The following is a 16,364-nucleotide window of genomic DNA, read 5'->3' on the forward strand; positions in this document are numbered from 1 at the left end:
CAGTTTCATTAATAAAACGTCTACTGGGACGCGAAAAAAAACAAAACCTGGTGAAAATGATCAGGTCAGCCGTCTGGAAGATGTTCATTCAGATGTCTGAGGCATCGATCATCCATCATCTGCACGCTGCCGTTACCGCTCACCCCCCTGAACCATCAGAGACGTAACTGCCAGTAACGTTGCCACAGCGATCTGGTGCGGCGGGGATGGGGCTGACTACACGTGTGGATCATGGTTGATCTGACACTGGCATTTCAAGGACCAATCAGCAGATGACACTGATGCTTGTGGAAGCAGGAGGTTCTCTGGAGATGCCTGGTACGACTGCTCTTTCTGATCAATCACACGTCTCTGAACCTGACGGCAAGATGATCAATGGAGAGTTTCATCCTAGAAGTCAGGAAAGGCCAGAACCGCCCACAGCATGAAGCTCTCACCACCGTGCTTCACTGTGGGAGCTCTGTCCTTGTGTTGAACCCTTCTCCCTTCTGCAGGCCTAAATCTACCATGGCCTCAGTGTTAGGGCTCGGCCGGCCTCGCGCTGGGAGCAGCTGCGGAGGAAATATGAGCGCGGAGTGGGCGTGGCGACGAGCACGAGCCGGGCGTCGGCGGACAGTGGAGTCGCTGTGAGCCTGAACCTGCAGCTCGTCAGCTCATCAGGAGAGCTTAAAGAGCGGGGCTGCCAGTTGTTCATTGCTGGTTCGTTTTGTTAACTGAGCTTCGTTAGTTTGCTGGTGGTTTTTTTCTCCCTGTGATTTTCTATTAAACTACACCTCGTTTTGGCTAAAGTTTAACCCGGTTTGGTGTCGTGTGATTGGGTTCAGAGAGAACGACCCATAACACTCGTGTGTACAGACGTGTGTAGACGTGTTAAAGAGGTAAAGCCACAGATTTGTTTTCTTTATTGTTGTAATCTGTGCTTTAAATAAATCTGACATTGTTTATTATAAAACAGACTGATTCATTGCTTGTGTAGTTGAAAAAATACATGAGAACAGGACCTTGAAAAAAAAAAAAAAAATTGCATATTAAAAATCGCAATATTGAGGAAAAAAAAAAAATCGCAATTAGATTATTTTCAAAAACCATTCAGCCCTATTCCAGATGTTCAATCTTCGGTCTGGCTGTGTCCGGAAGAAGCCACATTAGTAGCAACCACCTGCGCAGACATCACAAACTTCCTGTCCTGAAAGGTAGAATCAGTTCTTCCCACTTTGTATATTTCACAAGGCCAGAAGGACCAGCTGCTGTTTCTGTTGAAGTAAAAGATGTGAATGAACATCCTCCCAGACTGCTGAGCCCATATCTGCAAACCAGGAGTTCTGGTGTTGCTCTGCCAGAGGGGTTTACGTTAATTGTTTGTAGCTGCACGCGGTGGTTTTGACCCGTCCAGAGAACAGCGGCGGTATCGGACATCCCTGCGTTCTTTGTGAGCGCGGCGGGCTTCTGGTTTGTCTGATCTGCAGTAGAAAGCGGTCGCAGCAGCCTCGGTTTGGAGAATCGGAGGATTCTGGTGGAGAGCTCGGCGAACAGCTGACTGAATTCCAAGTCTGACCTTGGAGGACTTCCAGTTAGAAATCCTGGTTGGAACTGGGAAATCCTGACTTCATAGTACGAATGAACATAACGAGAGGGCTGTGATTGCCGTCCACAGCAGCCGAGACACACAAACCCACTTAGAAACAGTGAAATATGCCCTTACAGATACACAAAATGTGACCAGCCACCACGCGCTGCTTTAACACACATACACGTATTTGTCAGGTGGAAAAAAGGGTTAAGTTCAAATTTTGAAGAAGAAATGAAAGTAGATCATGTTAAAGCCTCCGGGACATCAGGGATCTATGAAAAGAAGAGACGTGTGTGGATGTGAGCGGCGAACCTCTTGAAAACGGCGGTCTCGGTCTTGGCGTCAACGGTGAGACTGACGGTTTCTTTCATGGAGCCGTTGATGACCGTCTCCGTGATGCTCCGCTGCTCCTCCTCCGTGCTCGACCTCTCACAGGCCTTGGGGGAAGCGGGAGGAGCCACGCTGGAGTCCAACCAGCCGTCGCACTCTGAAAGGTGGCACAAAGAGCAGATATCCGCTCTGAGACGTCCGTCTACCCAAACCATCATCCTCTGTAGACACAAGCTAACTGAAGTTACTTTGTCCAGGTTCTCAAAGTCCCAGCCTCCACCTCCCAGTCCAGTTCTCCAGACCAGTAACAGATGGGTGTTCAAAGTTCAAACCTGCTGTAGCTGGAACTGAGAGACGCCCTTCCAGTCTTCATCAACTTTATTTAATGCAAAAACGATTTGTAAGACTGGCAACTTTTTCCAACTCTACGGAATCCTCTACTCCTTTGTTTAGAAAACTCAAAATTCTTACAGTATATAAATATTCATCAGATATGTGTGTTTTTATACAAACATGTGTTTTTGCCTTTTTCTTTACCACTATCGTTTAGTATTTTTTTTCAAATATAATTCTCAAATACATTCATATAATACTAGACAGGTCAATCATCTTCATCTCCCTTTTTATAAAACTAAACACGGCCAGTTTTCCCTCAGATATCGTGGTAACAGATATGGAACTCCAAATCTCACATTATCAAAAGCTGTTTCTCTAGAGATTTTTAAAAGAAATTCATCATCTCATTTCATTCACATTTAAAAAAGTTTTCTTTGTCTGTTTGTCTGTTTTTTGTTGATTTTTTTTTGTTGTTTTTCTTCTTTTTGTTTTTTTTCTTCTTTTTGTTTTTTCTTTTTTCTCCATCAGTTTTTAGGTTTTTGTGTGTGTGTGTGTTGATGATCTGTAATTATGTAGTCTAACCTTCTTTGTTTTTTGTTTTCGTCTTGTTGTGTTTTTTTGTTTTTGTTTTTTTTTTAAATTACTGTTTTACTTCCTAAATTGAGGGGAGGTCCGCTGCAAGCCTGTTGGCTTTTTGACCTCTCCTGTCACATTTGTTTTACTATTTTGATTGTGTTACTTTATTGTGTGCAAACTAATAAAATAAAATAAAAAATAAAAGATGTGTCCTTACACCCTCCCCCTCACCTGGACACCTCAACCAGGCGAAGAGGTGTCTTCCAGAGTTCTGCTTATGGCAAAACCCTCGGGCTTTCTGGAGATGTCTCTCTTTCTAATGGCTGTTCAGAAATACTGATAATCTTTGTGACGCAGTAGTGCCGCCGCCGCCTGGAGCAGGGCCACCTCTGACCACATTCTGACCGAGCCACTGATTGCGTTAATAAGTGTGGACGGTTCGGCACATCTTGTGATACCACTTTGTCCCACAAGAGGTGCACTTGGTTGTTTTTCACAGCAGGGGTTTCTGCATGAAAGCCCCCGTGTGGTCAGAAGTGGTACTGTTAAAAAGCAGGTGAAGTATACCGTGAAAACATCTTACCCTCAGGCTGTGCTGGTGCGTTCACCCCCAGAGGGTCTACCGTCTCCGCGCCGGTGTCCATAGCAACAGGAGAGTTGCACCTCAGAGGGTCTTTGGGACTAAAAGGCAGAAGTTACTGATGAAGAACTATTAAAACATGAAAATGGGTCCACAGCTGCTCAAAGTCACCTACCTGACAGGAGAGAAGCTGGAGAAGTCCGCCCAGTTGGATTCAGGGCTGGACGGAGGAGGAGTCGAGTTCCACTCTGCATCAGGGACGACTTTTGTGGAGGAGGAGGGGGGGGAAGGCGGTGATGCTGGGGGGTTGGTGGAGGGCGGTGCTGTGGATGACCCCGTGTCCATGGGGATGTCATCGAAGCTGGCCGTCCACACCGGCCCTTCAGACAAGATATCAGCATCACAAGATGAGAAATGAGTCCCATTTCTAACCTCACGTACACCACCCTGAGTGAGCCAGTGCGACCGTTAGGACTGGCCGATATGGACCAAAAGTCATATCTTGATATTTTCTAGCTGAATGGCGATACTCGATATATTTCAATATTTTTTCTGTGCCTTAATTGGGGTTTCCCTCAAAGCATTATAGCATAGCAGCTCTGTCAGCTTCATTTTTTTCTGAGGCAAACCCTTAAAAAAACAGTCAGTTTTAATACAATGCCTCGTGTCAAATGTCACACAGGTTCCTTTATTAACAGAGGTCTGCACAATATCAAAATGTAGGAAACAAATTAAATAAAAATAAACTGCCTGCATATATAGAATAAAAATGCTTCTTGAATAAAATAAAACAAATATCCCTTTCCTGCATAACAATTAAATTAAAATACACTGTGCAATTAATACAATGTAGACAGTAACAGGCAGACTTTTCCACTGAGGTTGACAATTGTGCAAATAACAAAACATTTGTGCAAATCTCAAATAAAACATTCAAGTCAATTTGTCACAAAATAAGCTATATCAAAATCATTATTTAAAAAAAAAAAAAGCTATTTAGATATAAACGATATTGTCTTGTACCATATAGCGTTTGAAAATATATCGATATATATTAAAATCTTGATATATCGCCCAGCCCTAGCGACCGTCCCATAAATAACGGATGGAGTAACCCATCAGTGAAAGATAGAGAACAAGAAATCTTCTGGATGATCTTTATCACCAACCTGTGTCCACTTCCATCCTGTCGTCTGTGTTACTGTTGGGGGCTTCGAACGGGTCTCTCTTCGTGTCCTCCTCCTCGGAGTCTGTACTCTCCTCACTGTCTGTGCTGCCTGAACTCCTGAAGCGGACAAACAGATTCACAACTCAGTCATCTCTTCCTGCTGCAGAGTTCAGCTGGAACATACAAGCTCAGGCAGGAGAGAGAGTGGACGCCACGACCACACCGGGCAGTTTCAGACAAGCACTGAAGCACGCCAACATTTGTCCAAATGACACTTCCATTAATGGACAAGGCTTGCTGAGGTGGCTCAGCTGGATCTGGACACGAGGGACTACCATCAACTACACATAAAACCACTAAGAGGAACTGTGAGAACACAATACGGTCAATTTCAGAGAGGTCTAGTTTATTACAGAAGCATGTTCACCCTCAGAGGTCATGGTCCCTGGATGTTTCTAACCACAGTAGAAACAGTTTTCACATCTCCAGGTCACAGGTCCTCGTGTTTCTAACAGAGTTCCCTGTTCTCAGAGTGCAGGTTTACTTGTAGTGGCTAAAAGATCTACCTGTAGATCTGGAGGATGGGTCTTCTGCTATGAGGGACCATTACTATGGAACCATAAGCCTATTATGTAATTATTGATCGGGGGTCATATTCTGGTCTCTGGGAAGATCTTGGAGACAACTTGTGTTGTAATAAGACACTAAAACTGAAGCAAATTTTCCAATAATCTGATGCAAAGATCTTTAGAGTTAAAAGCCGAATTTTAGGATGGTGAGAGTGGAGAACCTGCTAAAATTAAAGAGGCTCTAAATATCAGCACCATTATTCCTGGAAGCACTTTAAACATCTTGTTCACTTGACACTGAATACTTGCCAATACTGTGGTGAGGTTCATCCCACATATTATTTCAGACTCATCCAAAACTTTTCTACTATGGTCTGAAAACGGGTGGTAATAATATTTGCTGCTTTTTTCTTTTTTTAAGTTGTTCCTCTTTCACTTGTAGAAAGTTGAGAGGAGGGCCGATGAGGCAGCGGAGGCCGAGGAGGTGGCAGGGACAGAGGAGGACCAAGCCAGCAGCCTCCCCACATTGTCGTGTACACAATGTGTATTTAGGCATGTGTGCTATGGTCATGTGATGCAAGTTAGGTAAAATATGAAAACCGTCATGTGTTAAATCAGCTTCTGTTAATTTTTTACTAGTAAATGATCCATCAAGAATCACCTGGGGCGTCTCTGAGCATCTGGAGTGAAGGTGACGTCTTTCTCGTCCCAGATGTCCTCCTCATCTGAACCAGCATCTTCAAACTGCTGGATTTTCTCCTTACAGCGAGCCTCAAACAAAGCTATATTAGCCTGGAGGACAGACGGACACCATGTGGTCAGAAACAGTTTAAAGCAACGACAAGCAGAACACCACCAAGTGAAGCATTCATGTTTGTAGACATCTGTGTCTGATCCTTCTCTACACCCCTCAAAGAGAGTTTATATCTGTGCCTCTGCATTATCATCATGAGTAAGATCAGGACATAAACACTTCTCCCATCACATAAACAATAAGATCAACATTCAGAGTACTTACGCTGTCATTTGTATTCAGTGAAAAATTGATGTCTGATATTCTATCAAAGGGAATACTGCAACGTTAAAGAGAACAGAGATTAGTTCAGTTAGATCGTTAGGCATCCATGTAAAAGCAGACACTTCATCTTCAACAGAGCAGGAACCCCCCACTATCTTTACAAACGCACCGCAGCTTTACTACATCCACATAAATGTAGCTTCCCGTCAGATCGGAAGAACCTTCTGATTATGTTTGTTGGCTATAACGCAGGGCTCAACCATTCATTTCATTTGCAATAATGTCGCAATATCACAGAATGTGATTTTATAATGGAAACATGAGCGTCACTATATGGAGGTCACATGACGGAGTGGGCGAGCACCGGGCCGTATAAATGTTTCATGCTGTGCTTTAATCTGACGCTGTGTGATGATGATGCCGTGCTGACGTTGCTACTTCACGGAGTCGAACTACAAACTTGTTCCAGCACAAAAATCACCATAGAGCCACGTTCCACAGTTGTATGACTACAGTCACGGCGCAGGGAAAACCGCGGCTTTAGTGGTCATGAATGCATAAATACTCATTGTATACTGTAGATTTGAGAGAGTAAATTGTTTTATAAAGAAACGGTTATGAAATTAAACACATTTATATTGATTTACCCCATGTAAATCAATGATCGACTCATCATTTTTAAGATGTGATTAGTCTGAGCAGCCATCCTGATTATCCGTCTGGTACAAAAATCTTCCCGACTGAAGGTTTTACAGTTGAAACGTTGGTTGTTTTTGAGTGATGCCCCGCCCCTGATTTGTACAGGTGTGGCTGGCCAGGCTAACCCAAACCCAGAATTTACAGGAACAGCCATTCTTAACCACGGATCTACGTCCAGCCACCCCTGAAAGCCCCAAATCAGTGAAGCAGACCTTAAACACCCCCAACCAGAACCCCTGATGAAAAGACAGCAGAAGACAACACAAGGTGGGTTTGGACTCCTCAGACCGACTCTAACTGCTGATCTTCAACAGCAAGATGGACGTGTCCAAAATTAAGCTATGATTTTAATATTCCAGATTTGAACATTAATAAAGGCTCTGAATGTGGATCCATGACAATATTCCCGACATGCCGATGGATCCACCATGTTATTAACCTCACCCTTGTAAATGTCAGTTAACAGAAGTTCTGGAGCAAGTGGACCAAACCCAGCAGCCTTGTAGGGTCTTCCGCGTCCTTCAGCGATGCACAGAAACATTGAGATATGAATTCCCGTCATGCAGGATGAGTACTCACTCCACAACATCGTCCTGATCAGCAAACTCTTCGTCATTGAAGCCGAACTGCTCAATAAAATTGGACGTCATTTGTTGCATCTGATAATCAGAGAAGGCCTGGCGAGAGCCAGGACCAACGATAATGACATGGCTCTACACACAGCTGCTCATTACAGTACACAAAACACCAGCGCCTACGTTTAAACCCCACCTCTGAACAACGTTGGGATGGGAGGGGCCAGCTTCAACACAAATAGTTTAATTATCCACAAATTCAACCCAGACTTCTGCTCTTGGGTAACGTTTTTAGGCGGGTTTAACCGTAAATATCTTCTGAAATGTTTTGATTTCATCCCAGTAATAAAAGGATGGATCAAGTTATCGGTACGTCATCGTTTTAACGTTTCGTACGCGTTAAAACGATGCCAGTCTGGTGGATGTCCAAGCCACTGGCTCGGTCGAGTCCCAACCTTCTTCAGAAATGGGTCTGCATGTTGGAGGTTTGGGTTAAACGCACACATGCACATCACTGCTTGAACAGACCTCCTCAAGTCTAACTTTAGTTACTCCAACATCATTAGTAAATTAAATAAACTAATGTGTTACATAACAGCTACAATTCTGAATTATTTCTGGGGTTTAAACATTAACTGGAGGAGTAAAATGTGTTCTGGTGGGCTGTGTGTGTGGGGGTTCTGTAACACAGAATGAGGTGAGAAACAGAACACTTCACACTCCAAAAGTACAAATGTAAGGTGTGAAACAACGGGATGTCCAACAGGTTAGAACCACCAGCTCCTGCTGAAGAAACAAGTGGAGTTGTAGAGCTGATCCCGACGACACAAACCTGCAACTCAACGGCCTAAAACACAAGATGACCCAAAGGACATGGCGCAAAAACAGGAAGCAACCCTCATTTTACTGCCATCAGAACATGTCAGACGTTTTATCATTTGATTGATATTTGCTCATTTTGAATTTGATGGCAGCAACAGCTGTACACCATCTGTAAAAGGTTGAGCAGGGGCAACAAAAGGCTGGAAAAGTCATTGAAACCAATGAGGTTCATCATCAACAGGTCAGGACCAAGACTGGATATAAAAGGAGCCTTTCGTGGGGCAGAACCTCCCAGATGGACAGAGGTCCACCAGTCTCAGACAAACTGCATCAAACAGGGAAATGTTCCTAAAGTAAAACTGTGGAGCCTGACCTGGTGAACTTCGCTTCCTCAGGCAGAACTGGGGAACACTTCCAGAGATCACAGTCTGTACAGTCCAAAAAGGCAAAGAAGAATCTGACCACCAAGAAACACTTGCGTCTTCTATGGACCAAAGGTCACTTTATCCCAGTTTCCACTATGCGGTTTGGTCCGGTACACTATTGTCTGTGTTTCTAGTATAAAAGGGTCCCATACAAATGAACCAAACCAGTTGGAGGTCCATGGGACAAAGGGTACAGTACGGTTAGGGCGGGGCTACCGGCATCACCGATACAATCCCTTGATTGGCAGACTGTTATTCAACGCACAAAGTCGTCTTCTCCGCCCAAGACCTTCTGTCATACATGTCGGCGTGTATTGTACGAACAAAGAACCAAAAGCCAAGCAGAATAGAAACCACCTGCTGGATGACCTTGTTGTTGTTTGTAGCGTCACATTTGTTGTAGTCGCACTAAAATGCCGGCACGCTAGGCATTTGGTCTAAACCATGCACTCCGATTTGCAGTGGGAACGCACACCTGAAGTGGCCGGACCATTCTCACCCTTCCGAACCGCACTGTCAATGAAATTGGGGCTTGAAAGTGATCTGAGGTAAAACGGAAACCCCTCTGTGGTCAGATCAATCAACAACCGAAGTTCTACAATTCACTCACCGGACGACAGAAAACTGACTGAAAAACCACGGGACCCAGAAGATCAAGGTGCCAGGAAGTCAGACAACAATAGCATGAATAATCCAGCTGATTTTCAAAATAAAATCAAACACAGAGGAAACTCCAAGTTGGACTTCAACACTAGGAAAAAACAGGTGAGGATGGTGAATGAACAATCATCTAAGACGAGGATTCAACCATGGACGGGGTCGTTTGAACCTTCTTTACAGCTGGTGGAGCCCAAGTAGACCAGGGTGGTTCTGGTCCTAGTACGGCCCAGAATTAGACTCCAGAGGCCTGAGAGTTGACCACATGAAGTTCTGAGAGGCCAGCTGGGATGTGCCATGTTTAAAGTTCAGAGCTGCAGGGCTGTTGGACATCTTTCAGAGCTGTAAGTCCCAATGTCTTCACATACATTTGCACTTTTGGAGTGACCGGTTCAGATGTGAATGTTTGGGTCTGTTCTGTTACACGAGTGTGTGCTGAGCTTCGAGCTTACTTGTTGAAGGGAGGAGTCCTGGTGAAAGCCACTGTCTTTAAAGTCCACCTCATCATCACTGGAGGAGTGGATGTGATGCGTGTTCACCTGAGGAGAAACTCCGTTTAACAAACACCTGCTGTGTTTATGTCCCACGTGCAGCCAAAGAGTTCTTACTCACCAGGTCCACTGTGTTTCTTTTGTTGGTGTCAGACAGCTGTACAGAAACAAAAGCCTCCCACTTCTCTTTGTCCTCTGTGGAGAGTTCTGACAGACAGGATTTTTAATAAAAATAGTTAATCGGACACAATCAAACACTCATGAAGCTATCGAGACAGATTGAGTGCAGTATGTTTGCGCTTGAGCAGGACCGTTCTACCACAACCAGCCAAATAAGGTCCATCATTGTTGGATCCCAGTAAATAGAAACTGGGACAGTACTCGCGAGTGTACCATGTACGTAGCTACTGTGGTTGTATCTTGGATCTTGAACAAAGTCCAACTACCACCTAAGATGTAGCCAAGCCACATCTCTGGCTGTACCAGAACCAAATCATCCATAAACAACAGTCCAACACCTCAAACTTCAGGAACATCAACAGAACACAGTCAGGAACATGCTCAGCCTCCAGAACACATCATCCCTCCTGAACCTGAGGTCCAACCCTCAGCTGGACTCTTCTCTCCAGACCTCAGTCTTGACTTGTCCATCCAGGAGTTTGAAGGAGCTTGTTGTGAATCTCCACGACTCGGGTCTTTAAACTTACAACTAGATTCTTGTGGTATCTGCAACTTAAACATGACTTCTTGTGGATCTTATGGTGCTTTTCCACTAGTACCTACTCATCCCAGCTCGGCCCAGCTCGGCTCGGCTCCACTCATTTTGGCTCTTTTCCACTAGGGGTCTAATGTGCTGAGTAGATACTTTTTCTGTATCTATTCTGTCGAGGTTCTAAGCGGCTGAGTCGGCTGTATCTGACGTCATCACACTACAGGCCACCGATTGGTCGGGGGTTGGAGTCAGACGTCTGAGTCAGGATGTGGAAATCACGCGAAAGAGCAACTCTGACGGCAACTACTTCTTCATTTTATCCGACAGGAATGGCAGCGCAAAAGTCTGTTTCATGATCCAACTCTGAGGGTCAGATGTTCATAAACCTGGTGGCTGAGGAGAGAATTAAAAAGGGATGTAGACGGGCGATAAGGAACGACAAGATCTACCAGGAGTTCCGTCACTTCATAGCTGACCGCGGCTCCAGCTGACTTTTCAGCAGCGCCGAGACAAACTAAAAAAAATTAAAAAGTGTCGCCGCTTGAAACTTCTCTCACTCTCATTTTTTAACTTGATATTGAACACAAGCCACACAGATCCAGCAGCACATCTATCATCTCCTCCTGGTTCTACATAGTGTTGTTGTCTTCTTCGTTTAGATCTCACAATCAAATACGTCACAGCAGCTTCGCTCCAACCCGCCCACTTCTGCTCTGGGTGCTGAATTATTATGGAGAAGAAACTTAGCCGAGTTGAGTTGAGCGGAGATGAGTAGAGCTGAGTAGGTACTAGTGGAAAAGTGCCATTAGTCTGTCCAGTGTTGCTTTTATATATCTACATATAAAACCCACTATAAAGTAAGAGCATGAGGAGACCTTGTGACAGCATTTACTGAAGACACACCTACCAGCAGACACCTGTCAGTTTCAACTTGGAGATCTTACCAGAGATGAGCTGCTGTATCTGCGGCCCATTCGGACCTTTGTCACTGTTGTGAACTATAGAGTTGGCTATTCTGGTCAGGTGACCCATGTAGCCTCGTCGCCGACCGCCCTCCGCCCTGAAACACACACATGATCACCATTACAAGTTTGTGAGTCAGGGCTGTACATTTAAAATTCAATAGGAACTTTCTTAAATCCGACAGGAATCAACTGCTGCAGTATTTTTCTTTCAGAGGTATATTGATGTGTTCAGGTAGGATCTCCTGCAGCGGTCTGACGAAGGATACTTAATAAAATGCAGAACTTCAGGGTTGTCCATGCTCTTCATCTTATGAAGTATCCTCCTTCAATCAGCTCCAGAGGGTCCAGAACAGTCCCCGGAACAGAACCAGCCTTCTTTAAGTCTGTGGTTCTGATGCTGCTCCACAACAGATAGATGCAGATGTGACTGAACTCTCCACAACAGACTTATAGAAGATATTCAACATCTTGCTGCAAACGCTGAAGGACCTGAACTTCCTCTATTAGTCCTTTCTTATAAACAGCATCAGTGTTGCATCTCCAGTCCAGTCTGCTGTCCAGGTGAAATAGCAAGGTATCTATACTCTTACACCACCTCCACTTCTCCCATGATGAAAAAGATATCAGACTCAATCCTGGTTCTCCTAAAACCATTTCCTTTGTCTTCATATTCCAGATGACATGAATGCTCCCGCCATGCACAGAACGGTCCACCAGGTCTCTGTCTGGTCAGACACACAACCAGGTCGGTGTTTGTCAGGTAGTCAGTAATCCAGGTGATTGTGGAGGCATCCACCTCTGTCTTCTGGAGGTTCTTGCGTAGAAATGCAGGCTGGATGGAGTTAAATGTCCTGCAGAAGAACATGATCCTCATGGTGCCGTTTGTCCAGATGCTGTGGGCTCGTTGAAGCAGGTGTATCACGTCATCTTCAACTCCAATAAAGGTCTATGGACTTTCAGTTGTTTTTTTTATACCTCAGTAATTCTACGTCTCCCTGAAGCCTCTTTATTTCTTGTTGAGGAGCTCTTCCAGGGCGCTGCTGATCCAGGGTTTATTTACTGTCCTGGTGGGACGATGGTGTCCTCACTGTCCTAGTGGGGATGGTGGTGTCGTCCTCACAGAAGTTGATATCGTCAGTCACACTTAGTTCTGGTATTGATGTCTCCATGTGGACCACAGAGCTGATCCCGGTCTGCAGCCTCCAAATATCCCTGCAGAGTTTCTTCCTCTCAGTCCTCCTGGTTCCAGGTTTCCTCTGGATGGTGGTTTGTAGGTGGAGGAGAGAAATACCAGATTCAGACCCGTCTTGCAGAGAGCAGGTGGTGCAGAGGAGCTGTCTGCATCTCTGACGTTTGCATGAAACAAATCCAACGTTCAATTCTCTCTGGTGGAACTCTTGACAAACTGTTGAAACATCGAAATGTGGCAGAAACGTGGTGGAAACCACCAGTTGAAACAGGGCTGGTTGTTGTGTCTGTAGCTTAGCAACAGCAGAGCTTCCCCTCTCTCCCCTTTGCTCCTGCTTTACATCCACAACGTCTCCTCTTCAAGTCCTGGGGGGGGTTTGAGGTCCCTGGGTTTAACTTGATGTATGAGCTGCTTGTAAACAACTCTGTTGCTGTGGTTACTCATCATAACAGGTGCTAAAAAAAGCAACAAGGAAATCCCCTCATGCAGCAAAGCAAACAAACCAGGATGAAAATAATTAAAAAATAAATTATATTAATGAAGAAACTACATAGTAAAACTCAAAAGCATGTAAAAACCTTGTGGAGCAAGCTACCAATAGCAGTAGTATTCTGAACCTCAACCCCACTAAAAGCAGGACACGCTTTCTGACCCAGAATACGTACTGTTCCTTCTCATTGGAGCTCCAGGCGTCTACGATTCTCTGAATGAGCTGGCACTTCTGGAACAGCTGGTGGAGACAACAGGGGACAGTGTGTGTGTGTTTAGGTCATGAATGAATGTTTTGCATCAACAATCGTTGTTCTACTAATTAAAAGAGGCTGCTAACTAAAAACAGTGGCAACTACATGGAGACTAAGGCTAAAGCTACCTGAACCATACTAAACTAAACCATACAATGACTTAGAGGTGGAATGAATCCTGGAAGACACATTTTAAATATTAGTTTAACATTCAATGTGAAATCTTACATGTGTGATGAGGATGCTCTCCCTGGCGGCTCCTTGATCCGACTCTGGCTGGATCTCCGGGAGAGCGGCAGGCATAGCCAGAATCATGGCTGTGCAGATTTCCACCTGAATGTGGAGGAAGTTGTTCCAGACGTACTTGAAATACATATCCTGTCCAGGGAAACAAAAATAATTAGTTGAAAGTAGTTTGGATCATGAACTGCTCAAAAACAGATATGGTGCTGAAGAGAAAGAAACCACCACAGCACTGGTGGGACCGTCAAACGGAGGTGCACATACTGTTTATGTCATTTATCCAACAGTGAGTATTGACATGAGACAGAGCCTGGATTTGTTGTTTTTAAACTAGAACCTGGATTTTTCAAACCAGAGTTCTGGTTTGTAGGTAGAGGTTTTATGTTGTCCACCTGTATCTGAACAGGAGTTTCAGTGAATGCTACGGATGATAGCTATAGGGGTGAGTGAGGTAGCTCCCACTGTGCGGTAACTCAGATATTCTAACTTCAAATTAAAATACAACCCACAATCGTCCAAAACCCAGGAGCACGAGAGCAGTACTGCAGTGAGACGTTAAAAGAGAGGAGTGGGTTTGATTCTGGTTTGAAAGGACAAACTGAAACTAAAGACTGAGTCCTGTCAGTGGTATCTGGAATCCTTTAACCAAACCTGTAAGTTTCTCTCTGTTCTTCATCCGCTTTCCTATCCCTCTTTTCCTGCTCTACCCGGCTGGTCTTCAGCAGGAGGGTCCCCCCCTTATGATCCCGGGCCTGATCCAGGTTTCATCCCTTTTAAAAGAAGAGTTTTTACCTGCCGTTGTTTATGTAATAATTGCTCTGGGGTCATATTCTGGTCTCTGGAGACCACTTGTGTTGTAATAGACGCTTTATAGATCAAACTGAACTGAACTATAAAGACTGTAAAAACTCTAAAGTTTAGTTTTTCTTGAATACTCTATAGTTGATGTGTTATCCAGTGATTCTAAAGGACACCGACATAAAAAGGATTAAGGTATTTTGTTGAAGGTGCTTTAATTCACTTTACAAACACACGTGAGATCATGATGATGGTGAAGTTGGCAGAAAAGAGGAGGAAGAGCAGAGGAGGTGGCTGGGAGGTGGAACTGACCAGAATGACTCCCAGCGTGTTGAGGTTTATGAGTTCTGTGTTGATGCTGTGAGTGTTGCACTGCAGCAAACTGGCCACCAGTCGGACCACGTTGAGCCTGGTGTTGCCCACCGGTGGGTCCAGGACTCCCCACGTCGTCTTCATCACGTTTTTCTGATGGAGAGCAGACACAGGTCAGTGGAGGAGCTGCAGACGGGACAGTGAAGCCGAGACGATTGCAGTGTTTGTACCTTTGGAGGTTCCAGTAGCAGCTGGTGAAAGTCTTTGAGTCGCGGCCTCACGGCCTCCAGGATGCTGTGGTTGACAGAGAATGAGGGGTGGGACATTCCTGGGGGGCACTCCATGTGACCCTCAAACCTACAAAGACAGAATGTTTGCACATCAAACAACATTGGCCCAGTTTCCCAGATCAGTTAAGTAGTTCTTAACAGCGAAAGACTTCTTTCAAACCATCTTAAGGAGCCTGTGAAAGAAGTCTTTCGCTGTTAAGAACTACTTAACTGATCTGGGAAACCGGGCCATTGTTATTTACAAAGTGACAAAACCGGCCTTTGCAAGAACCAGAACCCAGCCAAGACACACTCATCCTGATGTTCATGTATAGCAGGATCCGATCTAAACAGGACTAAAGAAAGACAGCCAGCGGTCTCGCTCAACCGAGGCTCTGTTGTAACGCACTTACACCCGTTTATTACCCTCAGTCCCATCTAAGATGATAAAACATCTTAGACATTATAGAGTAGTCCAACCGCAGAATATAGACCCTAACAACTGAGAGGTCAGAAGACATCGCTGACCCAGACTTCATCGTGGATGTTGTGTTCTGGTTCTGCTCTCAGCTGAGGTCATGCATGTTAAAGATATGAAACGGGACATACGCCGGCCTCCTGGTCTCGAACAAGGTGAGCAGGATCTGGATCACGCTGACGATGGCGGATTCACTCTTCTCCTTCTCAAAGATGTTGGAGAGCAGCTGCTCCACTGTCTCCTGCCTGAGGAAGAAAAGGAATGAGTCGTCTCCATATCAAAATGTAGTCAGAACATTTTGAAGGTGCACATCGGGCATTGACGGAGAAATGAACTTCATCCTTAAGAGAACATGACGCAAAGATAAAAAACTAAACACTAGAATGACAGAGCTGTTTAAATATTTACTGCCCTTGACGGGTGGATTCTAGGTAGGTTTAGGTTCAGTAGGAAACATCCATAAATGTCTAATTATCTTGTGTTGTATGATTATTATCCAATTCTACTCTATGGAGTACGACGAGTTGTCGCCTTTCTTGAATTAACACCGTTAGGGTCTCTTTTCTTTGGTGGTGGTGGGGGCTTTATTTGTGGTTTAGACAAAGTTTAGTTTTACCTCTTGCTCCATTTTATAATCTGTTTTATTAGTAAATTATTGATCAATAAAAGTATTGCTATTGATAAGATCCTAATGGCACCCATCCCCATCTTCAAGTGATGCTGTGACACCAGACGTTTGGTGTCACGGTATGCGTACTTCAAAACCTGGCCAGCCGTACCACCCTTTCACCTCAATTTTCTTGTGTAAAAATCAGTTTCTGAAGTGACCATCTTGCCAT

General features: G+C 44.6%; 1 protein-coding gene across 6 annotated transcripts in view; it reads right to left on the bottom strand.

Annotated features, from left to right (window-relative positions):
* Positions 1–16,364, bottom strand: part of ppp6r3 (protein phosphatase 6, regulatory subunit 3) — a 42,177-nt gene that overhangs the window by 4,597 nt on the left and 21,216 nt on the right. For 3 of the 6 annotated variants that reach the window (XM_061721577.1, XM_061721576.1, XM_061721579.1), the window contains 15 exons: positions 15,657–15,770; positions 15,009–15,135; positions 14,779–14,931; positions 13,654–13,803; positions 13,348–13,412; positions 11,473–11,588; positions 9,938–10,023; positions 9,778–9,864; positions 7,426–7,523; positions 6,148–6,202; positions 5,791–5,921; positions 4,562–4,677; positions 3,568–3,772; positions 3,396–3,493; positions 1,883–2,057 (listed from right to left, as the gene is read on the bottom strand). In XM_061721577.1, the coding sequence (XP_061577561.1) occupies positions 1,883–2,057; positions 3,396–3,493; positions 3,568–3,772; positions 4,562–4,677; positions 5,791–5,921; positions 6,148–6,202; positions 7,426–7,523; positions 9,778–9,864; positions 9,938–10,023; positions 11,473–11,588; positions 13,348–13,412; positions 13,654–13,803; positions 14,779–14,931; positions 15,009–15,135; positions 15,657–15,770 (1,776 nt within the window). The remainder of the gene's footprint in view (positions 1–1,882; positions 2,058–3,395; positions 3,494–3,567; positions 3,773–4,561; positions 4,678–5,790; positions 5,922–6,147; positions 6,203–7,425; positions 7,524–9,777; positions 9,865–9,937; positions 10,024–11,472; positions 11,589–13,347; positions 13,413–13,653; positions 13,804–14,778; positions 14,932–15,008; positions 15,136–15,656; positions 15,771–16,364) is intronic. The other 3 variants (XM_061721580.1, XM_061721578.1, XM_061721581.1) reach the window with 3 other exon arrangements.

This window comes from Cololabis saira, chromosome 5 (assembly GCF_033807715.1).
Source record: "Cololabis saira isolate AMF1-May2022 chromosome 5, fColSai1.1, whole genome shotgun sequence".
NCBI lineage: Eukaryota > Metazoa > Chordata > Actinopteri > Beloniformes > Belonidae > Cololabis > Cololabis saira.